The sequence below is a fragment of the Gymnodraco acuticeps genome, unplaced genomic scaffold (genome assembly GCF_902827175.1).
Source record: "Gymnodraco acuticeps unplaced genomic scaffold, fGymAcu1.1, whole genome shotgun sequence".
In the NCBI taxonomy this organism is placed as follows: domain Eukaryota; kingdom Metazoa; phylum Chordata; class Actinopteri; order Perciformes; family Bathydraconidae; genus Gymnodraco; species Gymnodraco acuticeps.
The window spans coordinates 1-25489 of NW_022991026.1; the positions used below are offsets into that span (position 1 = coordinate 1).

Consider the following 25489-nt stretch of genomic DNA (forward strand, 5'->3'; position numbering starts at 1 on the left):
TGCTGATGTTTCAGGTGTATATCAGTAGTGTCTTACTTTAAAGAGTCCTCTCCTGCTGATGTTCCGGTGTATATCAGTGTGTAGTGTCTCTACTAAAGAGTCCTCTCCTGCTGATGTTCAGGTGTAATCAGTACGTAGTGTCTCTTTAAAGAGTCCTCTCCTGCTGATGTTCAGGTGTATATCAGTATGTAGTGTCTCTACTTTAAAGAGTCCTCTTGCTGATGTTCAGGTGATATCAGATGTAGGTTGTCTCTACTTTAAAGAGTCCTTCCTGCTGATGTTCAGGTGTATATCAGTATGTAGTGTCTCTACTTTAAAGAGTCCTTCCAGTGATGTTCAGGTGTATATCAGTAGTGTCTCTACTTAAAGAGTCCTCTCCTGCTGATGTTCAGGTGTATATCAGTGTGTAGTGTCTCTATTTAAAGAGTCCTCTCCTGCTGATGTTCAGGTGTATATCAGTAGTGTCTCTACTTTAAAGAGTCCTCTCCTGCTGATGTTCAGGTGTATATCAGTATGTAGTGTCTCTACTTTAAAGAGTCCTCTCCTGCTGATGTTCAGGTGTATATCAGTATGTAGTGTCTCTACTTTAAAGAGTCCTCTCCTGATGATGTTCAGGTGTATATCAGTATGTAGTGTCTCTACTTTAAAGAGTCCTCTCCTGCTGATGTTCAGGTGTATATCAGTATGTAGTGTCTCTACTTTAAAGAGTCCTCTCTAGCTGATGTTCAGGTGTATATCAGTATGTAGTGTCTCTACTTTAAAGAGTCCTCTCCTGCTGATGTTCAGGTGTATATCAGTACGTAGTGTCTCTACTTTAAAGAGTCCTCTCCTGCTGATGTTCAGGTGTATATCAGTATGTAGTGTCTCTACTTTAAAGAGTCCTCTCCTGCTGATGTTCAGGTGTATATCAGGTGTAGTGTCTCTACTTTAAAGAGTCCTCTCCTGCTGATGTTCAGGTGTATATCAGTAGTGTCTCTACTTTAAAGAGTCCTCTCCTGCTGATGTTCAGGTGTATATCAGTATGTAGTGTCTCTACTTTAAAGAGTCCTCTCCTGCTGATGTTCAGGTGTATATCAGTATGTAGTGTCTCTACTTTAAAGAGTCCTCTCCTGCTGATGTTCAGGTGTATATCAGTATGTAGTGTCTCTACTTTAAAGAGTCCTCTCCTGCTGATGTTCAGGTGTATATCAGTATGTAGTGTCTCTACTTTAAAGAGTCCTCTCCTGCTGATGTTCAGGTGTATATCAGTATGTAGTGTCTCTACTTTAAAGAGTCCTCTCTAGCTGATGTTCAGGTGTATATCAGTATGTAGTGTCTCTACTTTAAAGAGTCCTCTCCTGCTGATGTTCAGGTGTATATCAGTATGTAGTGTCTCTACTATTAAAGAGTCCTCTCCAGCTGATGTTCAGGTGTATATCAGTAGTGTCTCTACTTTAAAGAGTCCTCTCCTGCTGATGTTCAGGTGTATATCAGTATGTAGTGTCTCTACTTTAAAGAGTCCTCTCTGCTGATGTTCAGGTATATCAGTAGTGTCTCTACTTTAAAGAGTCCTCTCCTGCTGATGTTCAGGTGTATATCAGTATGTAGTGTCTCTACTTTAAAGAGTCCTCTCCTGCTGATGTTCAGGTGTATATCAGTATGTAGTGTCTCTACTTTAAAGAGTCCTCTCCTGCTGATGTTCAGGTGTATATCAGTATGTAGGTCTCTACTTTAAAGAGTCCCTCTCCTGCTGATGTTCAGGTGTATATCAGTATATAGTGTCTCTACTTTAAGAGTCCTCTCCTGCTGATGTTCAGGTGTATATCAGTATGTAGTGTCTCTACTTTAAAGAGTCCTCTCCTGCTGATGTTCAGGTGTATATCAGTATGTAGTGTCTCTACTTTAAAGAGTCCTCTCCTGCTGATGTTCAGGTGTATATCAGTATGTAGTGTCTCTACTTTAAAGAGTCCTCTCCTTCTGATGTTCAGGTGTATATCAGTATGTAGTGTCTCTACTTTAAAGAGTCCTCTCCTGCTGATGTTTAGGTGTATTTCAGTATGTAGTGTATCTACTTTAAAGAGTCCTCTCCTGCTGATGTTCAGGTGTATATCAGTATGTAGTGTCTCTACTTTAAAGAGTCCTCTCCTGCTGATGTTCAGGTGTATATCAGTATGTAGTGTCTCTACTTTAAAGAGTCCTCTCCTGCTGATGTTCAGGTGTATATCAGTATGTAGTGTCTCTACTTTAAAGAGTCCTCTCCTTCTGATGTTCAGGTGTATATCAGTATGTAGTGTCTCTACTTTAAAGAGTCCTCTCCTGCTGATGTTTAGGGTGTATTTCAGTATGTAGTGTATCTACTTTAAAGAGTCCTCTCCTGCTGATGTTCAGGTGTATATCAGTATGTAGTGTCTCTACTTTAAAGAGTCCTCTCCTGCTGATGTTCAGGTGTATATCAGTATGTAGTGTCTCTACTTTAAAGAGTCCTCTCCTGCTGATGTTCAGGTGTATATACAGTATGTAGTGTCTCTACTTTAAAGAGTCCTCTCCTTCTGATGTTCAGGTGTATATCAGTATGTAGTGTCTCTACTTAAAGAGTCCTCTCCTGCTGATGTTTAGGTGTATTTCAGTATGTAGTGTATCTACTTTAAAGAGTCCTCTCCTGCGGATGTTCAGTGTATATCAGTATGTAGTGTCTCTACTTTAAAGAGTCCTCTCCTGCTGATGTTCAGGTGTATATCAGTATGTAGTGTCTCTACTTTAAAGAGGTCCTCTCCTGCTGATGTTCAGGTGTAAATATCAGTATGTAGTGTCCTCTACTTTAAAGAGTCCTCTCCTGCTGATGTTCAGGTGTATATCAGTATGTAGTGTCCTCTACTTTAAAGAGTCCTCTCCTGCTGATGTTCAGGTGTATATCAGTAATGTAGTGTCTCTACTTTAAGAGTCCTCTCCCTGCTGATGTTCAGGTGTATATCAGTATGTAGTGTCCTCTACTTTAAAGGAGTCCTCTCCTGCTGATGTTCAGGTGTATATCAGTATGTAGTGTCTCTACTTTAAAGAGTCCTCTCCTGCTGATGTTCAGGTGTATATCAGTATGTAGTGTCCTCTACTTTAAAGAGTCCTCTCCTGCTGATGTTCAGGTGTATATCAGTATGTAGTGTCTCTACTTTAAAGAGTCCTCTCCTGCTGATGTTCAGGTGTATATCAGTATGTAGTGTCTCTACTTTAAAGAGTCCTCTCCTGCTGATGTTCAGGTGTATATCAGTATGTAGTGTCTCTACTTTAAAGAGTCCTCTCCTTCTGATGTTCAGGTGTATATCAGTATGTAGTGTCTCTACTTTTAAAGAGTCCTCTCCTGCTGATGTTTAGGTGTATTCAGTATGTAGTGTATCTACTTTAAAGAGTCCTCTCCTGCTGATGTTCAGGTGTATATCAGTATGTAGTGTCTCTACTTTAAAGAGTCCTCTCCTGCTGATATTCAGGTGTATATCAGTATGTAGTGTCCTCTACTTTAAAGAGTCCTCTCCTGCTGATGTTCAGGTGTATATCAGTATGTAGTGTCTCTACTTTAAAGAGTCCTCTCCTGATGATGTTCAGGTGTATATCAGTATGTAGTGTCTCTACTTTAAAGAGTCCTCTCCTGCTGATGTTCAGGTGTATATCAGTATGTAGTGTCTCTACTTTAAAGAGTCCTGACCTTTGATGGAGATCTCTTTCCCCTGGAAGTCGTGCAGGTATCTCAGCAGAACTTCCTTCCAGTAGCTTCTATAGCTGATGAGTCCGAGGTCAGAGAGCGGTCTCTCAGGAGAGCCCACCTTCTCCTCCACCTTCGACAGCAGGTAGCCTGAAACACACACAAGATGGACGTCTTTAATTTCTTACTGTAAATGTGTTACTGTTAAAAATACTCTGGTAAAAGTAGAAGTACTGACTAAACTTCTTTACTCAAGTAAAAGTAAAGAGGCTTTGAAGTGTACTTCAGTAAAAAGTACCCATAACTAGCAGCTGTTTAAAGAGTACCTGACCTCCCTTTATATGAATAGAACAATAATGTCATTGTTAGCTAATGAATGTTTCCATGCTGAACAACGGCAACATGACAACATTTCCATTGGTCCCTCTTCTTTAGAGAAGACCAGGAAATGATGGATACACGGATCGTGTTCAAATCAATAGGCACGCAATGACTCTAAAGAATAATGATCACGCATCAAACACACATTCAGACTAAAGGAACCAGCTGTTTGGAAAATGAGAGAAGTAGAAAGTACAGGTATTTGAGTTCAACATGTAAGAAGTAGAAAGTACAGGTATTTGTGTTCAACATGTGAGAAGTAGAAAGTACAGGTATTTGTGTTCAACATGTGAGAAGTAGAAAGTACAGGTATTTGAGTTCAACATGTAAGAAGTAGAAAGTACAGGTATTTGTGTTCAACATGTGAGAAGTAGAAAGTACAGGTATTTGTGTTCAACATGTAAGAAGTAGAAAGTACAGGTATTTGTGTTCAACATGTAAGAAGTAGAAAGTACAGGTATTTGTGTTCAACATGTAAGAAGTAGAAAGTACAGGTATTTGAGTTCAACATGTAAGAAGTAGAAAGTACAGGTATTTGTGTTCAACATGTGAGAAGTAGAAAGTACAGGTATTTGTGTTCAACATGTAAGAAGTAGAAAGTACAGGTATTTGTGTTCAACATGTAAGAAGTAGAAAGTACAGGTATTTGAGTTCAAAGTGTAAGAAGTAGAAAGTACAGGTATTTGTGTTCAAAATGTAAGAAGTAGAAAGTACAGGTATTTGAGTTCAACATGTAAGAAGTAGAAAGTACAGGTATTTGAGTTCAACATGTAAGAAGTAGAAAGTACAGGTATTTGAGTTCAACATGTAAGAAGTAGAAAGTACAAGTATTTGTGTTCAACATGTAAGAAGTAGAAAGTACAGGTATTTGGGTTCAACATGTAAGAAGTAGAAAGTACAGGTATTTGAGTTCAACATGTGAGAAGTAGAAAGTACAGGTATTTGGGGTTCAACATGTAAGAAGTAGAAAGTACAGGTATTTGAGTTCAACATGTAAGAAGTAGAAAGTACAGGTATTTGAGTTCAACATGTAAGAAGTAGAAAGTACAGGTATTTGTGTTCAACATGTAAGAAGTAGAAAGTACAGGTATTTGAGTTCAACATGTAAGAAGTAGAAAGTACAGGTATTTGTGTTCAACATGTAAGAAGTAGAAAGTACAGGTATTTGAGTTCAACATGTAAGAAGTAGAAAGTACAGGTATTGAGTTCAACATGTAAGAAGTAGAAAGTACAGGTATTTGTGTTCAACATGTAAGAAGTAGAAAGTACAGGTATTTGAGTTCAACATGTAAGAAGTAGAAAGTACAGGTATTTGAGTTCAACATGTAAGAAGTAGAAAGTACAGGTATTTGGGTTCAACATGTGAGAAGTAGAAAGTACAGGTATTTGTGTTCAACATGTAAGAAGTAGAAAGTACAGGTATTTGAGTTCAACATGTAAGAAGTAGAAAGTACAGGTATTTGGGTTCAACATGTAAGAAGTAGAAAGTACAGGTATTTGAGTTCAACATGTAAGAAGTAGAAAGTACAGGTATTTGAGTTCAACATGTAAGAAGTAGAAAGTACAGGTATTTGGGTTCAACATGTAAGAAGTAGAAAGTACAGGTATTTGGGTTCAACATGTGAGAAGTAGAAAGTACAGGTATTTGAGTTCAACATGTAAGAAGTAGAAAGTACAGGTATTTGAGTTCAACATGTAAGAAGTAGAAAGTACAGGTATTTGAGTTCAACGTGTAAGAAGTAGAAAGTACAGGTATTTGTGTTCAACATGTAAGAAGTAGAAAGTACAGGTATTTGTGTTCAACATGTAAGAAGTAGAAAGTACAGGTATTTGTGTTCAACATGTAAGAAGTAGAAAGTACAGGTATTTGAGTTCAACATGTAAGAAGTAGAAAGTACAGGTATTTGGGTTCAACATGTAAGAAGTAGAAAGTACAGGTATTTGGGTTCAACATGCAAGAAGTAGAAAGTACAGGTATTTGAGTTCAACATGTAAGAAGTAGAAAGTACAGGTATTTGGGTTCAACATGTAAGAAGTAGAAAGTACAGGTATTTGGGTTCAACATGTAAGAAGTAGAAAGTAAAGGTATTTGAGTTCAACATGTAAGAAGTAGAAAGTACAGGTATTTGAGTTCAACATGTAAGAAGTAGAAAGTACAGGTATTTGGGTTCAACATGTAAGAAGTAGAAAGTACAGGTATTTGAGTTCAACATGTAAGAAGTAGAAAGTACAGGTATTTGAGTTCAACATGTAAGAAGTAGAAAGTACAGGTATTTGGGTTCAACATGTAAGAAGTAGAAAGTACAGGTATTTGTGTTCAACATGTAAGAAGTAGAAAGTACAGGTATTTGAGTTCAACATGTAAGAAGTAGAAAGTACAGGTATTTGTGTTCAACATGTAAGAAGTAGAAAGTAAAGGTATTTGTGTTCAACATGTAAGAAGTAGAAAGTACAGGTATTTGTGTTCAACATGTAAGAAGTAGAAAGTACAGGTATTTGAGTTCAACATGTAAGAAGTAGAAAGTATAGGTATTTGTGTTCAACATGTGAGAAGTAGAAAGTACAGGTATTTGGGTTCAACATGTAAGAAGTAGAAAGTACAGGTATTTGAGTTCAACATGTAAGAAGTAGAAAGTACAGGTATTTGGGTTCAACATGTAAGAAGTAGAAAGTACAGGTATTTGAGTTCAACATGTAAGAAGTAGAAAGTACAGGTATTTGAGTTCAACATGTAAGAAGTAGAAAGTACAGGTATTTGGGTTCAACATGTAAGAAGTAGAAAGTAAAGGTATTTGAGTTCAACATGTAAGAAGTAGAAAGTACAGGTATTTGAGTTCAACATGTAAGAAGTAGAAAGTACAGGTATTTGGGTTCAACATGTAAGAAGTAGAAAGTACAGGTATTTGAGTTCAACATGTAAGAAGTAGAAAGTACAGGTATTTGTGTTCAACATGTAAGAAGTAGAAAGTACAGGTATTTGTGTTCAACATGTAAGAAGTAGACAGGTATTTGTGTTCAACATGTAAGAAGTAGAAAGTACAGGTATTTGGGTTCAACATGTAAGAAGTAGAAAGTACAGGTATTTGTGTTCAACATGTAAGAAGTAGAAAGTACAGGTATTTGTGTTCAACATGTAAGAAGTAGAAAGTAAAGGTATTTGTGTTCAACATGTAAGAAGTAGAAAGTACAGGTATTTGTGTTCAACATGTAAGAAGTAGAAAGTACAGGTATTTGAGTTCAACATGTAAGAAGTAGAAAGTATAGGTATTTGTGTTCAACATGTGAGAAGTAGAAAGTACAGGTATTTGGGTTCAACATGTAAGAAGTAGAAAGTACAGGTATTTGAGTTCAACATGTAAGAAGTAGAAAGTACAGGTATTTGGGTTCAACATGTAAGAAGTAGAAAGTACAGGTATTTGGGTTCAACATGTAAGAAGTAGAAAGTAAAGGTATTTGAGTTCAACATGTAAGAAGTAGAAAGTACAGGTATTTGAGTTCAACATGTAAGAAGTAGAAGTACAGGTATTTGGGTTCAACATGTAAGAAGTAGAAAGTACAGGTATTTGAGTTCAACATGTAAGAAGTAGAAAGTACAGGTATTTGTGTTCAACATGTAAGAAGTAGAAAGTACAGGTATTTGTGTTCAACATGTAAGAAGTAGACAGGTATTTGTGTTCAACATGTAAGAAGTAGAAAGTACAGGTATTTGGGTTCAACATGTAAGAAGTAGAAAGTACAGGTATTTGTGTTCAACATGTAAGAAGTAGAAAGTACAGGTATTTGTGTTCAACATGTAAGAAGTAGAAAGTACAGGTATTTGTGTTCAACATGTAAGAAGTAGAAAGTACAGGTATTTGGGTTCAAAATCTAAGAAGTCAAAGTAAAAAGTCGTCAGAAAAATAAGTAGTGGAGTAAAGTAGTGATACCAGAAAGATGTACTTAAGTACAGTAACGAAGTATTTGCACTCCACCACTCTGCTAACCAGTGTTTCCTTTATCCCCTAAATGTCCTGCACTCTGTTCCTTTCTCACAATTTTTTTAATGCTATTTTATTTCTATTTGAGACGTTTACATTTTGGATTGTTCATTTCTAGTTTTTTTATTTCTCCAATGTACAATTCCTTGTCTTTTTATGCTGCTGCAACGCAAACATTTACCGCATTGGGATCAATAAAGTACTTCTTAAGCATCGTCTTCTCCCTCTAAGGAAATGTAGATACGGAGAAAACAAAGTAGGAAATTAATGACTTTAATAAAAAAACAACAAGAGTGTGTGAGGGCCTCCTAAATCTGAACACACACACACACACACACACACACACACACACACACACACACACACACACACTCACTGAAGTCGATGAGCATCTTGCCGTAGCCCTGCCTCATGTACTGAGGCATGGTGAGGATACACGACACGTTGTAGTTCAGGAAGGAGTTCTTCTCCTGCAGAGAGGGAACAGAAACACAGGAGATCAGCTGATTTGTAGGAGTTAATATCAGCTGAGGTGGAGGAAGTATTCACATCCTTTACTCAAGTATAAATGCCAACACCTAACTGTCAAAATACATTCAACAGACACTGGAATGGCTGCCAATCATGTCAAGATTCAGATTTAAGACAAATGTGGAGTGGTCTATTATTTTCTTCCAGAGCTGTAAGTGCACATATTCCATAAAAATAGTGTTCATTAAAATAACAAACTTATTTCTATCATTTATTTTTAAAGAAATTTCAATTTATTTATCTGTAATTCTATTTTTTTTTTACATTTTTTTTTCGGGGAGAACATTTTGAAATTTACAAGAATGTAATTTTTTGGGAAATATTTTACAATTTATGGATTTTTTAAAAAGTTAAGTTACTTTTCAGAAGCTAGGTCTTTTTCTAAAAATCTTGTGCTTCTTAATAAGGTAAGGTGAGATTTTTATAATTAGGTCATTTTTCGAAAAACACATTTTTTCGCAATGTGATTTCTTTAGGAAATAAATGAGATTTTTTTGAAAATGTTGTGATTTTTTAAGATCAAGTCAAGTAAAATACCTTATTTCTCTATTATTATCTCTATAAATGACAAATATTGCAGTAAACACACGTAGCTAAATGCTTTCCAGTACAGCTCCTGACTGAACGATATCTGTCTATGTTGATGTTACACATGGAGCTGCACATTTCAGACTTGATCTGACCATTAAAGTATTATCGTGCCGTACGTGCTGGCAGGTTCCTCTCACCTTGGAGAAGTACCCCACCAGGTGGCAGCCTGTCGAGTCGGATTCTGTCATGGCGTAGAACAGAAACGGCTCCACGTCGTAATAAAGAGTCTTGTGATCCAGGAACAGCTTCGCCAGCAGACACAGGTTCTGACAGTAGATCTGGAACAAAACATTCACAGTTCACGGGAATAAAGTAGGATTTTATACATATCTTTATACATATTTGTATTTATTTGTATTCGGGATTGTGGGAAACGGTATTTCGATCTCTCTGTCTGTACACACAAACTGAAAGATTGACAGTAAAGTAAAGAATTAGATCATCTCCTTTCACACATCCCTGAAACTGGCCCTCCCGCTGTACTTCTCGGAGACTTCAACCTCCAGACGGGGAAGATAGACGAACTAACATCTCTGTTAACCACCTTTGCTTTCTCACTGTCTCCGTCCCCACCAACTCATAAAGTTGGCAATGTCCTTGATCTCATATTCTCAAGGAACTGCGCTACTTCTAACTTCTCTGTAAACCCGCTCCACACATCCGATCACTTCTTCATTTCATTCTCTCTATCCCTTTCCAAACATAACAAACTCATCTCTTCTCATCCTGCACTTGTCCGCCGTAACCTTCGCTCCCTCTCTCCCTCTACCTTTGCCTCGTCGGTGCTCTCAGCCCTCCCTTCCTCTGACTCGTTCCAACTCCTGCCTCCAAACTCTGCTGCAGAAACTCTCCTCTCTACTCTCTCATCCACTCTGGACTCGCTCTGTCCTCTCACATCTCGGCAGGCTCGTCAGTCCCCTCCTGCTCCCTGGCTAAATGATGCACTGCGTGCTAATAGAACCGTCCTTCGGGCAGCAGAGCGGAAACGGTGGAAATCCAAACACCGTGACGACCTCCTAACCTATCAGGCTCTCCTCTCCTCTTTCTCTGCTTCGATCTCTCAGGCAAAAAGCACTTTCTTTCAAGATAAGATCCAATCTTCCTATTCCAAACCTAAAAAACTATTTTCCATCTTCTCCACCCTCTTGGACCCTCCAAAGCTCCTCCCCCCTCCTCACTTCTGTCAAGCGACTTTGTTACCCACTTTGAAAAAAAGGTTAATGATATTCGCTCTTCTTTTTCTGACTCACCTTTACTCACCGCTGGGTCACCAGACCCTTCTTCCACCAACACACTAACCTCCTTTTCCCCTCTCTCTCCAAGTGAGGTTCTTACCCTCATTACCTCTGCCCGCCCTACCACCTGTCCTCTGGACCCTATCCCTTCAAAACCTCCTTCAGACTATCGCTCCTGATATTCTACCGTTTCTCACCCATTTCATCAACACTTCTCTAACTTCTGGTCACTTTCCAAACAGTCTCAAGGAGGCAAGAGTAAACCCTCTCCTAAAGAAACCCACTCTCAACCCGTCTGATGTTATAAACTACAGGCCTGTCTCTCTCCTCCCCGTTCCTGTCTAAATCACTTGAACGCGCTGTCTTTAAACAACTCTCCTGTTATCTCAATCAGAACAACCTTCTGGATCCGCACCAGTCTGGTTTCAAGGCAGGTCACTCCACAGAAACTGCTCTCATTGCTGTCACGGAGGAACTGCACACTGCCAAAAGCAGCATCCCTCTCCTCTGTCATCATCCTATTGGACCTGTCTGCTGCATTCGACACGGTGAATCCATCAGATCCTCCTTCGCACTCTCCAAAAACTTGGAGTTTCAGGCTCTGCACTTTCCCTCCTCACCTCATACCTCAAAGACCGTACCTACAGGGTGACTTGGAGAGGGTCATGAGTCCGACCCTTGTCAATTAACTACAGGGCTCTGTTCTTGGTCCCCTCCTCTTCTCCCTGTACACAAACTCAGCTCGGATCTAGTCATTAGCCCGCATGGTTTTTCATTACCACTGCTACGCTGACGACACCCAATTAATTCTGTCCGTTCCCCGCTCAGAGACCCAGGTCGTCGCACGCATCTCTGCTTGTCTAGCTGACATCTCTCAGTGGATGTCTGCTCACCACCTCAAGCTCAACCTTGACAAGACTGAGCTGCTCTTCCTCCCGGGAAAAGATTGTCCCACTCTTGACCTAACAATCAACATCGGCACCTCAGTTGTTTCCCCGACTCAGACTGCAAGGAATCTGGGTGTGACCCTAGATAACAACCTGTCCTTCACTGCAAACATCGCTGCTACAACCCGCTGCTGCAGATACACGCTTTACAACATCAGGAAGATACGTCCCCAGCTGACTCAGAAAGCGACTCAGGTTCTGGTCCAGGCTCTCGTCACCTCACGCCTAGACTACTGCAACTCCCTCCTGGCTGGTCTACCTGCATGTGCCATCCGACCTCTGCAGCTCATCCAGAATGCAGCGTCTCGTCTGGTCTTCAACCTTCCTAAATTTTCCCACACCACTCCGCTCCTCCGCTCCCTTCACTGGCTTCCGGTAACTGCTAGAATCCACTTCAAGACACTGGTACTTGCGTACCATGCTGCGAATGGATCTGGCCCTTCCTACATCCAGGACATGGTTAAACCGTACACCCCAGCGCGTGCACTACGCTCTGCATCAGCCAAACGACTCGCTGCACCCTCGCTGCGAGGGGGATCCAAGTTCCCATCGGCAGAAAACACGTGGGTTTGCTGTCCTGGCTCCAAGATGGTGGAATGAGCTCCCCATTGACATCAGGACAGCAGATAGCTTGCACATCCTTCCGGCGCAAACTGAAAACTCATCTCTTTCGACTCCACTTCGAGCGATTAGAACTATTAACAAAGCACTTATATACTAATAAAGGGCTGGCTTATCTAAAGCCAGTTGAGTAGCACTTGAAATGTTTGGCTCTATGAAACCTGATGTACTTTATGATTCTGTTTTCTTCAAGGTTGTGTCTTCCTGGTCGAATGTACTTATTGTAAGTCGCTTTGGATAAAAGCGTCAGCTAAATGCAATGTGATGTAATGTAAAAAGTTGACTGACTTTGATTATTGTAACTGCAGCTAGTAATTCAATCTGTCAAAAAGGATACACAAGTAAAGTACCTCAAAGTTATACTTAAGTACAGTTTTTGAGTAAAAGCGGTTACTTTCTAAAACTGCCTTTTGTAAACATCTCTGGGTTTCACCATAAATCCCCTCCAGCAGTCACAACATAACGAGATCACAGAGTGTGTGTGTGTGTGTGTGTGTGTGTGCGTGTGTTCTACATCTCATTAACTACAGGAGGATTGTATTGAGGGGGAAACCATTGGTGTTAAACTGGTTTTAAAGAGGAAACACTACAGAAAAACTAGGATAAAGTGCAGGTTCTTACCGAACAAACATCAAACTAAAAGGACTTGAAGGTAGCATCACCTCTCCTACACACACACACACACACACACACACACACACACACACACACACACACACACACACACACACACACACACACACACACACACACACACACACACACACACACACACACACACACACACACACACACACACACACACACACACACACACACACACACACACACACACACACACACACACACACACACACACACACACACACACACACACACACACACACACACACACACACACACACACACACACACACACACACACACACACACACACACACACACACACACACACACACACACACACACACACACACACACACACACACACACACACACACACACAGGAACATATTTCCGACCCCTTTGAGTGTAAAAAGGGATTCTGACTGAATTTGGAGTTTATTCTGACACTAAATTCAAATAAATGGTAGAACTAAAAGAAAATGTAAAAACTAAATAAATATTCATGAAATCATCGTCACGGCCAGTTTACTGAGATCTTTTAGTAATTGTAGGTGCGAGTAGCATATTTTGGCAAAACAACTTTTACATTTCAGTTTGAAACTGTTCGCTCTCCTGTTATTCATGGAGCACTTTGTTTTCGGGTAACTATTTTCATGCCTAATATATTTTGTTTTGAAAAATTCTAATTTAACGATTTTCTGAAAATTAGGTCATTTTTGGAAACATAGCGGCCCGTCCACACGGCTCCATCGCGTGCTTCAACGGAGACGCTTCCCCTTCACTTTGAACGGGGCGACGTCACGCTTTGCCGAACTGCATTGTGGTTCCGTCGCTTTGCCTCCGTTGCTCGCTTCGAAAGTCTACTTTTCAAACGTCGACGGAAGCGCCAGCCAATCAAATCATATGCCAGTACAAGCGCTATGCCAATCAAACCTCGAAATGATGTTTTTGGGAAATTTGAAGTCATTTTTAAAATGAAGTTTTTTCTTCTTAAAGGAGACATGTCATGCTTTTCCGGTTATTACCCGTCCCCTTGTGTTATGAAGGTTTTTATGCATGTAAGCGGTGTGCAGAGTCAAAACCCTCAAAGTACACCCTGTAGCGAGTAAAACTCTAAAACAGAAAATACCTCCCCAAAACGCCTCGTTGGTGAAACGTCATTGTCCATTTTTTACTTCCTGGGTGCTGTGTCGTAGAAGCACCCAGTAGCCACGCCCAGAACTATGACGCGATACGGTCATGCGGTAGCCGGAACCAAATGGGCCAATCCGTGGAGCCGTTACGTTACGTCCACGGAGCTCAGCGCGATTCACAACGTCCCGACTGGTCCCGACCAATCGGAGCACACTGGGCTCACAGGGAGGGGGGGGGGCAAGAGCTGCAACGAGCCGTTTAGTGGAGAGAGTGAATACACGTAGTTTACAGAGATGCTGTGAGAAACCAATGTGAGTTTGAAAAATTGCACAGTATTTTTCTATTCTAGTCGACCTCAACTATGGAATTATGATCAGTGGAAATGGCCGTGACACCTCTCCTTTAAGTCAAAAAAATGGATTTCCCGAAAATGTTGTTATTTTTTTTAGGTAATGTTATGGTTTGATAATGAACTCAAATTGGTGAAAAATATTAGTGTTTTATGACTATTCTATTTTTATTTTCTCCTTCCTCTCCCCTCTCCCCTCTCTCCTTCCTCCTTCCCCTCTCCCCTCTCTCCTTCCTCTCTCTCCTCTCTCCTCTCTCTCCTCTCCTCTCTCCTCTCCCCTCTCTCCTTCCTCCTTCCTCCTTCCTCTCTCCTTCCTCCTTCCTCCTTCCTCTCCCCTCTCTCCTCTCTCCTCTCCCCTCTCCTCTCCCCTCTCTTCTCTCCTACAAAAATGTAGTTTCTCCGTAAGGGGATTTTTCTATAAATAAGTAGTTTACAAAATAAACTAGATTTCTCAAATCTTAATTTCTGTAAATGTCCTGAGGTGATCTGTTAACGATGGAGTTTGAATCTGATCTTTCACCTTGTTCTTCTTCCCGTCCACCTCGAACACGGAGATGTTTCCCTTCCTGTAGATCTCGTCTCCTGGAGGATGCTTCCACACACACTTCGCCTGCGAGGAAACGAGATAACAGAGAGTAAAATCAGGTTCATTTATTCACAAGAGGAACATTTTCCACTTTGAGTGTCAAATAATGCACATGTTGTATTGAAATCTATATCAAGATGGGATAGGGCTGCTTCTATCTGATAGGAGTGGATCACTTTGCATCAGACGTTTCATTTCTAGTATTGTTTATTTCTACTCTTTAATTTCTACTTGTGTGCAATGCCTTGTTTTTAAGCTGCTGCAACGCAAACATTTCCCAATTAGGGATCAATGAAGATCCTCTTATCCTTTATCCTCATCTTATTGTTATGAATGATCCTGCCTTCAGGGAGGAGGCTCCGCAGCCCGAGGCCGAGCACTGCTCCACTAAAGAACAGCTTTACCCCCGGCTGTCAGGAGGCTGAACTCTCTCTCCTTCACTCCCCACTCTCCCCACACACTCAGGCCCCGGCCGCACGAGGACGGAAACGGTCGTTTGCGTTACTGTTTAGTGTCGTATAGACCGTTCGGCCACACGAGGACGACCGAATACGGCACTAAACGACGAACTGCATTGTGGTTCCGTCGCTTTGCCTCCGTTGCTCGCTTCGAAAGTCTACTTTTCAAACGTCGACGGAAGCGCCAGCCAATCAAATCATATGCCAGTACTGCGGAAACGATAACGGGTCCCAAGGTGGATAGAACAGCATACGCATCGCTCTGGGGGGTCAAACGGCTCCGTGTGTACGCCCTATACGATCATTTTCTGATAATGATGAGGCAATAGCCCCGCCTCTCCCCACCTCTGCTGCTCACCCCCGCGTCAAAGTAAACTGCACACTGAATTCAGATTATTTATCTTTCTCTCGATATGGACATAAACGCGAGTGAAGTCTAATCTGACAGGACGGAGACACCTCTCAAACCTAAACTAGTTATAAATATGTTTATTTGTACTGTCGGCCGGGTCACTCATTACTGGATCAGCTGCTGCATGAGACAGACACTGGCGCTGTCCGAAGAGAGGGTGGAAAAAGAGAGGCTCCATGTATTTATATTATTATATTATATAGAGTCGTTATTCATTTGTTTTAAAGCTCAATAAATAACAAAGAAGACCTTTGACCGGCACTTTTATAATGTTGTCGGAAGATTTAATCTTTAATTCACGTTGACTGGCGAAAAACTCTGCCCGGTTCCCTCGGCCCCCACCGCGGAGAATAAACAGAAGGGCAACCATGACAACCAAGCTTCTTCTGCTTCTGTGGAGGAAGTTACAGCGCCACGTGCAGGCTCCTGCATGTACTGCAGCTTCTCCAGCGGTTGGAGCTAAACGGAGCGGTCTCGTGTGGACAGACACTATCCGGTGAATATTGCGTGTGGACGGAAGCTTTTTTGCGATTGCGTTAATCCTATGCGTTTAGCCGTTTTCGTCCTCGTGTGGCCGGGGCATCAGACACTCAAATCCAGCACCAGATACTTTTGTACGCTGCTATGGACAATCTTGCACTAACGTACATTCCCTAACATATTGAAGTGACTGTTATTTTGTATATATTGATTGTTGTGTTTTATCTTAATGTCTGCATATGTGTAAATGTGTCTGTTGAGTGTATATATAGAGGATATATATATTTATACATATTTGTATTATTGTATTTTTGATTCGGGATTGTTGGAAACGTTATCTCGATCTCTCTGTTTGTACAAACACACAGAAAAATGTACATTAAAGTTGACTTTGATCATTCTTGCCAATAGGTTGAATCTACGTCAAATTAATCGCTATTACATATTTTTTCCAGAACATCCAGCTGGTGTTTTAAATGTGGCCTTTTATTGGTTTTGACCTGTAGGCTCAGAAGCATGTCTTCAGTTTCTCTGCCTCTATAGAGTCTATCAAGTGATTCAGTCTCTCTCAACAGAGTCTGGTCCAGGGTTACACTTCTGAGTATCCTGAGGCTGAGAGAGAGTGAGGTTAGAGTTATACACTCAGATTTATATTCTGTCAACGTCCATTTTCACTCCACAGCTTCAATCGTTCTCCATCAGAGTCTTTAGTCTGACTCTCATGAAAACAAATCATCTCCACAGTCGAGAGAAACTTTAAAGAACAGCATAACTCTTTCTATACTGTATACTTTAAAGTATACTGATATACACCTGAACATCAGCAGGAGAGGACTCTTTAAAGTAGAGACACTACATACTGATATACACCTGAACATCAGCAGGAGAGGACTCTTTAAAGTAGAGACACTACATACTGATATACACCTGAACATCAGCAGGAGAGGACTCTTTAAAGTAGAGACACTACATACTGATATACACCTGAACATCAGCAGGAGAGGACTCTTTAAAGTAGAGACACTACATACTGATATACACCTGAACATCAGCAGGAGAGGACTCTTTAAAGTAGAGACACTACACACTGATATACACCTGAACATCAGCAGGAGAGGACTCTTTAAAGTAGAGACACTACACACTGATATACACCTGAACATCAGCAGGAGAGGACTCTTTAAAGTAGAGACACTACACACTGATATACACCTGAACATCAGCAGGAGAGGACTCTTAAAGTAGAGACACTACATACTGATATACACCTGAACATCAGCAAGAGAGGACTCTTTAAAGTAGAGACACTACATACTGATATACACCTGAACATCAGCAGGAGAGGACTCTTTAAAGTAGAGACACTACATACTGATATACACCTGAACATCAGCAGGAGAGGACTCTTTAAAGTAGAGACACTACACACTGATATACACCTGAACATCAGCAGGAGAGGACTCTTTAAAGTAGAGACACTACACACTGATATACACCTGAACATCAGCAGGAGAGGACTCTTTAAAGTAGAGACACTACATACTGATATACACCTGAACATCAGCAGGAGAGGACTCTTTAAAGTAGAGACACTACATACTGATATACACCTGAACATCAGCAGGAGAGGACTCTTTAAAGTAGAGACACTACATACTGATATACACCTGAACATCAGCAGGAGAGGACTCTTTAAAGTAGAGACACTACATACTGATATACACCTGAACATCAGCAGGAGAGGACTCTTTAAAGTAGAGACACTACATACTGATATACACCTGAACATCAGCAGGAGAGGACTCTTTAAAGTAGAGACACTACATACTGATATACACCTGAACATCAGCAGGAGAGGACTCTTTAAAGTAGAGACACTACACACTGATATACACCTGAACATCAGCAGGAGAGGACTCTTTAAAGTAGAGACACTACACTACTGATATACACCTGAACATCAGCAGGAGAGGACTCTTTAAAGTAGAGGCACTACATACTGATATACACCTGAACATCAGCAGGAGAGGACTATTTAAAGTAGAGGACACTACATACTGATATACACCTGAACATCAGCAGGAGAGGACTATTTAAAGTAGAGACACTACATACTGATATACACCTGAACATCAGCAGGAGAGGACTCTTTAAAGTAGAGACACTACATACTGATATACACCTGAACATCAGCAGGAGAGGACTCTTTAAAGTAGAGACACTACATACTGATATACACCTGAACATCAGCAGGAGAGGACTCTTTAAAGTAGAGACACTACATACTGATATACACCTGAACATCAGCAGGAGAGGACTCTTTAAAGTAGAGACACTACACACTGATATACACCTGAACATCAGCAGGAGAGGACTCTTTAAAGTAGAGACACTACATACTGATATACACCTGAACATCAGCAGGAGAGGACTCTTTAAAGTAGAGACACTACATACTGATATACACCTGAACATCAGCAGGAGAGGACTCTTTAAAGTAGAGACACTACTACCTGAACATCAGCAGGAGAGGACTCTTGAAAGTAGAGACACTACATACTGATATACACCTGAACATCAGCAGGAGAGGACTCTTTAAAGTAGAGACACTACATACTGATATACACCTGAACATCAGCAGGAGAGGACTCTTTAAAGTAGAGACACTACATACTGATATACACCTGAACATCAGCAGGAGAGGACTCTTTAAAGTAGACACACTACATACTGATATACACCTGAACATCAGCAGGAGAGGACTCTTTAAAGTAGAGACACTACATACTGATATACACCTGAACATCAGCAGGAGAGGACTCTTTAAAGTAGAGACACTACACACTGATATACACCTGAACATCAGCAGGAGAGGACTCTTTAAAGTAGAGACACTACACACTGATATACACCTGAACATCAGCAGGAGAGGACTCTTTAAAGTAGAGACACTTCATACTGATATACACCTGAACATCAGCAGGAGAGGACTCTTTAAAGTAGAGGCACTACATACTGATATACACCTGAACATCAGCAGGAGAGGACTCTTTAAAGTAGAGACACTACATACTGATATACACCTGAACATCAGCAGGAGAGGACTCTTTAAAGTAGAGACACTACATACTGATATACACCTGAACATCAGCAGGAGAGGACTCTTTAAAGTAGAGACACTACATACTGATATACACCTGAACATCAGCAGGAGAGGACTCTTTAAAGTAGAGACACTACATACTGATATACACCTGAACATCAGCAGGAGAGGACTCTTTAAAGTAGAGACACTACATACTGATATACACCTGAACATCAGCAGGAGAGGACTCTTTAAAGTAGAGACACTACATACTGATATACACCTGAACATCAGCAGGAGAGGACTCTTTAAAGTAGAGACACTACACACTGAAACTCTTTAAAGTGAGTAAAGAGCTGCCTCACCATGTGCCTGCGCAGAATGGTCTGGCTCTTCATGTATTTCAGGCAGAATTCACACATATAGAGTCGCCCCAGACGGGCGTATTCCTCCGGATATGGCGAATGGTACCAGGTGTCCAACTCGTAACGGCCGAAAACGATGGTCTTTATCATGTTGTTTCCCTCTGAAACCTGGCCACTCAGACGCAGCTTCTCCTGATGAAGAGGGAGAGGAGGAGGAAGAGGAGGAGAGAGGATCCTAGTTATTCAGGGCAGAGGATCAGATGAACCAGAGATAAGCCTCAGAGGAGGCAGCAAGCCACACAAAGATAAAGAATATCAGGATGGAGATGAGACCGAGGAACAGGTAGGGATACGCTTTAGATCAAGATACGATTTAATGCAGGGTTCTTCATGTCTGGAAGGATCTCTAAGCTGTTCCCCGTGGCAAACATAATATAATATAATTTAACATAATATAATTTAACATAATATAATTTAATATAATATAATTTAAAATAATATAATAACACATCATTTAAAGGTGGGGTAGGTAAGTTTGAGAAACCGGCTCGAGATCGCTATAATTTGAAAATACACAACCGGAGAAAATCTGCCACTTCCTCACAGAGCCCCTCCTCCAACACACACGAACGCGCACATGACCAATGAGGGCACGAGATAAGTGTGTGCCCCGATGGAAGGCTGACAGGCAGGTAGGCCATCCAGTTACTTTAGCCGGCCCGGCTAAACGGATTGGATGTACTTTTTACAGCGCCACGGCTTCCACTGATGACTTTTTTTTATGGATCTTTTGTCAAAGCACTTCAGATATTCATTGCTATCGGGATGTTAAGAGCATTCCATGGAATATAACAAAAAGTGTATCTCGAGCCGTTTTCTGAAACTTACCTACCCCACCTTTAATTTAATATAACATGACACAATATAATTTTAAATAATATAATTTAAAATATAATTTAAAATAATATAACATAATTTAATTTAAAATAATGTAATGTAATTTCATTTAAAATAATGTAATTTTAAATATAATAACATAATTTAAAATAATGTAATATAATTTAAAATAATATAATAAAACATCATTTAATTTAATATAACATAACACAATATAATTTAAAATAACATAATTTAAAATATAATTTAAAATATAATTTAAAATAATATAACATAATTTAATTAAAAAATAATGTAATTTAATTTAATTCAAAATAATATAATATATTTAAAAATAATATAATACAATATAATTTAAAATAATTAAATATAATATAATACAATTTAAAATAATATACTATAATAAGATGATGTTAAAATATTGCAATTTTTGTGATTCTTTGACTTGAATCATGTTATTTTAAAGAAACTAGTAATTATTTATATTTTATATAAAAGTTTACTGATGTATAATTATCTTTATTTTATTTTTTAAATGGCTTTACTTTGTAGGGAGATGGAACGATTAAAATGCCTGACTGAAATATATTGATTGTTCTGAATGTATGGGTACGCCTGATTGCACAAACAATGCCATTTAAACCATAAAACAGCTTTTATGTGTATCTGAAAGCTATATCATCTTATAAATCACACATTTTCTATAATGTCATGTGTATATAACCGCCTAAAACACATCTCTGTGCTTGTTTAGAGTAAATAACAACACCTTGGTATCAGAATGAGTCACAACAGAGAAAAGCAAACACAGAGTAACAGGAAGTGATCGTCCAAACTACCAAAAATATGTCAGACTCCTCCTGAGGCTGCAGAGGAGGCTGTGCTGACTGAAACAGAGAAGAAGAGGAGTGATGCAGAAAGGGGGGAGGAGGCAAGGAGATAAGGAGGGAAGGGGGTAAGGGAGCGAGGTGAGGATGAGTTTTCTCTCTTACAAGATCCTCCGATGCACGTGCCTGGGCTTTCCGGAATAATTCCAGATCGTATTCACTCGTGATGTTTTCCAGCAGCGGCTCACGACTCGAACCCAGACTCTGACGGTGGTCCTGGAGCAGGAGAGAGAACTCTTTAAAGTAGAAACACTACATACTGATATACACCTGAACATCAGCAGGAGAGGACTCTTTAAAGTAGAGACACTACATACTGATATACACCTGAACATCCGCAGGAGAGGACTCTTTAAAGTAGAGACACTACATACTGATATGCACCTGAACATCAGAGGAGAGGACTCTTTAAAGTGGAGACACTACATACTGATATGCACCTGAACAACAGAGGAGAGGACTCTTTAAAGTAGAGACACTACATACTGATATACACCTGAACATCAGCAGGAGAGGACTCTTTAAAGTAGAGTCACTACATACTGATATACACCTGAACATCAGCAGGAGAGGACTCTTTAAAGTAGAAACACTACATACTGATATACACCTGAACATCAGCAGGAGAGGACTCTTTAAAGTAGAGACACTACATACTGATATACACCTGAACATCAGCAGGAGAGGACTCTTTAAAGTAGAGACACTACATACTGATATACACCTGAACATCAGCTGGAGAGGACTCTTTAAAGTAGAGACACTACATACTGATATACACCTGAACATCAGCAGGAGAGGACTCTTTAAAGTAGAGTCACTACATACTGATATACACCTGAACATCAGCAGGAGGGGACTCTTTAAAGTAGAGACACTACATACTGATATACACCTGAACATCAGCAGGAGATGACTCTTTAAAGTAGAGACACTACATACTGATATACACCTGAACATCAGCAGGAGAGGACTCTTTAAAGTAGAGACACTACATACTGATATACACCTGAGCATCAGCAGGAGAGGACTCTTTAAAGTAGAGACACTACATACTGATATACACCTGAACATCAGCAGGAGAGGACTCTTTAAAGTAGAGACACTACATACTGATATACACCTGAACATCAGCAGGAGAGGAGTCTTTCAAGTAGAGACACTACATACTGATATACACCTGAACACCAGCAGGAGAGGACTCTTTAAAGTAGAGACACTACATACTGATATACACCTGAACATCAGCAGGAGAGGACTCTTTAAAGTAGATACACGACATACTGATATACACCTGAACATCAGCAGGAGAGGACTCTTTAAAGTAGATACACGACATACTGATATACACCTGAACATCAGCAGGAGAGGACTCTTTAAAGTAGATACACGACATACTGATATACACCTGAACATCAGCAGGAGAGGACTCTTTAAAGTAGAGACACTACATACTGATATACACCTGAACATCAGCAGGAGAGGACTCTTTAAAGTAGAGACACTACATACTGATATACACCTGAACATCAACAGGAGAGGACTCTTTAAAGTAGAGACACTACATACTGATATACACCTGAACACCATCAGGAGAGGACTCTTTAAAGTAGAGACACTACATACTGATATACACCTGAACATCAGCAGGAGAGGACTCTTTAAAGTAGAGTCACTACATACTGATATACACCTGAACATCAGCAGGAGAGGACTCTTTAAAGTATAGACGCTACATACTGATATACACCTGAACATCAGCAGGAGAGGACTCTTTAAAGTAGATACACGACATACTGATATACACCTGAACATCAGCAGGAGAGGACTCTTTAAAGTAGATACACGACATACTGATATACACCTGAACATCAGCAGGAGAGGACTCTTTAAAGTAGATACACGACATACTGATATACACCTGAACATCAGCAGGAGAGGACTCTTTAAAGTAGAGACACTACATACTGATATACACCTGAACATCAGCAGGAGAGGACTCTTTAAAGTAGAGACACTACATACTGATATACACCTGAACATCAACAGGAGAGGACTCTTTAAAGTAGAGACACTACATACTGATATACACCTGAACACCATCAGGAGAGGACTCTTTAAAGTAGAGACACGACATACTGATATACACCTGAACATCAGCAGGAGAGGACTCTTTAAAGTAGATACACGACATACTGATATACACCTGAACATCAGCAGGAGAGGACTCTTTAAAGTAGAGACACTACATACTGATATACACCTGAACATCAGCAGGAGAGGACTCTTTAAAGTAGAGACGCTACATACTGATATACACCTGAACATCAGCAGGAGAGGACTCTTTAAAGTAGAGACACTACATACTGATATACACCTGAACATCAGCAGGAGAGGACTCTTTAAAGTAGAGACACTACATACTGATATACACCTGAACATCAACAGGAGAGGACTCTTTAAAGTAGAGACACTACATACTGATATACACCTGAACACCATCAGGAGAGGACTCTTTAAAGTAGAGACACTACATACTGATATACACCTGAACATCAGCAGGAGAGGACTCTTTAAAGTAGAGACACTACATACTGATATACACCTGAACATCAGCAGGAGATGACTCTTTAAAGTAGAGACACTACATACTGATATACACCTGAACATCAACAGGAGAGGACTCTTTAAAGTAGAGACACTACATACTGATATACACCTGAACACCATCAGGAGAGGACTCTTTAAAGTAGAGACACTACATACTGATATACACCTGAACATCAGCAGGAGAGGACTCTTTAAAGTAGAGACACTACATACTGATATACACCTGAACACCATCAGGAGAGGACTCTTTAAAGTAGAGACACTACATACTGATATACACCTGAACATCCGCAGGAGAGGACTCTTTAAAGTAGAGTTACTACATACTGATATACACCTGAACACCATCAGGAGAGGACTCTTTAAAGTAGAGACACTACATACTGATATACACCTGAACATCAGCAGGAGAGGACTCTTTAAAGTAGAGACACTACATACTGATATACACCTGAACACCATCAGGAGAGGACTCTTTAAAGTAGAGACACTACATACTGATATACACCTGAACATCAACAGGAGAGGACTCTTTAAAGTAGAGACACTACATACTGATATACACCTGAACACCATCAGGAGAGGACTCTTTAAAGTAGAGACACTACATACTGATATACACCTGAACATCAGCAGGAGAGGACTCTTTAAAGTAGAGACACTACATACTGATATACACCTGAACACCATCAGGAGAGGACTCTTTAAAGTAGAGACACTACATACTGATATACACCTGAACATCCGCAGGAGAGGACTCTTTAAAGTAGAGACACTACATACTGATATACACCTGGACATCAACAGGAGAGGACTCTTTAAAGTAGAGACACTACATACTGATATACACCTGAACATCCGCAGGAGAGGACTCTTTAAAGTAGAGACACTACATACTGATATACACCTGAACATCAGCAGGAGAGGACTCTTTAAAGTAGAGACACTACATACTGATATACACCTGAACATCAGCAGGAGAGGACTCTTTAAAGTAGAGACACTACATACTGATATACACCTGAACATCAGCGGGAGAGGACTCTTTAAAGTATATTTTCTGAAGCCACCTGAAGTCAGGACAGGGTGTCTGACACGAGACGATGATAACTTCATTGAACATTATGACACTGCTTAGTTGAATACCCAATTCTGATTGGTCAATTAAGACATTTAACATGTTGTTAAAACTCGATAACACACTGTTGCTAAGGAGGAACAAGGGACTAAAAGCAGTCACATCAATGCAAACAATTTAACGTCAACTCACAGACCAAGAGAAGGAGAGAGTCCTGGGACTGTTTTACATTCACTTTGCTGTAACCCTTTAACTAACGGTATGTTCCTCCCTGTTACCCTTTACTTCCTCTCCTCCCTTACCCCCTGCTTGTCCTTCTGCTCCTTATTGATGCTAGGGTTCCTCTTCCTCCTCAGCTCCGTCACTTTCTCTTTGTAGCGCAGCTGACGGTCTGACGGAGCCTGAGGACACAAAGGGAAAAAACACAGAATTAGTTTTTATCTGAAACGAACATGTTCGTCTAATTTGCATATTTGTTAACCAGCAGAAATACCACATTAGTTTGAAGAGGCTCTACGTGTTCCCTCTCCTGTCGTGTGTTCTATAGGTTTTAATGCATGTAAATGGT

The 25489-nt window shown here is 40.2% G+C and overlaps 1 protein-coding gene across 1 annotated transcript; it reads right to left on the minus strand.

Annotated features, from left to right (window-relative positions):
- Positions 1–3653: 3653 nt before the first annotated feature.
- On the minus strand, positions 3654–25343 carry LOC117559543 (histone acetyltransferase KAT7). Its single transcript, XM_034236339.1, has 8 exons — positions 25224–25343; positions 21339–21449; positions 21186–21233; positions 19450–19641; positions 14584–14673; positions 9288–9428; positions 8405–8498; positions 3654–3820 (listed from the first exon to the last, which is right to left on the minus strand). Exons 4-8 carry the CDS (start codon positions 19597–19599, stop codon positions 3654–3656), a joined length of 642 nt encoding a protein of 213 aa, XP_034092230.1. The 5' UTR covers positions 19600–19641; positions 21186–21233; positions 21339–21449; positions 25224–25343.
- Positions 25344–25489: the final 146 nt, after the last annotated feature.

Coding starts and splice junctions, on each gene's coding strand:
- LOC117559543 (XM_034236339.1), bottom strand. CDS start 19,599: ATGATAAAGACCATCGTTTTCGGCCGTTACGAGTTGGACACCTGGTAC. Junction 14,674..19,449: donor CCATTCTGCGCAGGCACATG/GTGAGGCAGCTC, acceptor GTTTCCTCGCAG/GCGAAGTGTGTGTGGAAGCA. Junction 3,821..8,404: donor CAAGATGCTCATCGACTTCA/GTGAGTGTGTGT, acceptor TGTGTGTTTCAG/GCTACCTGCTGTCGAAGGTG.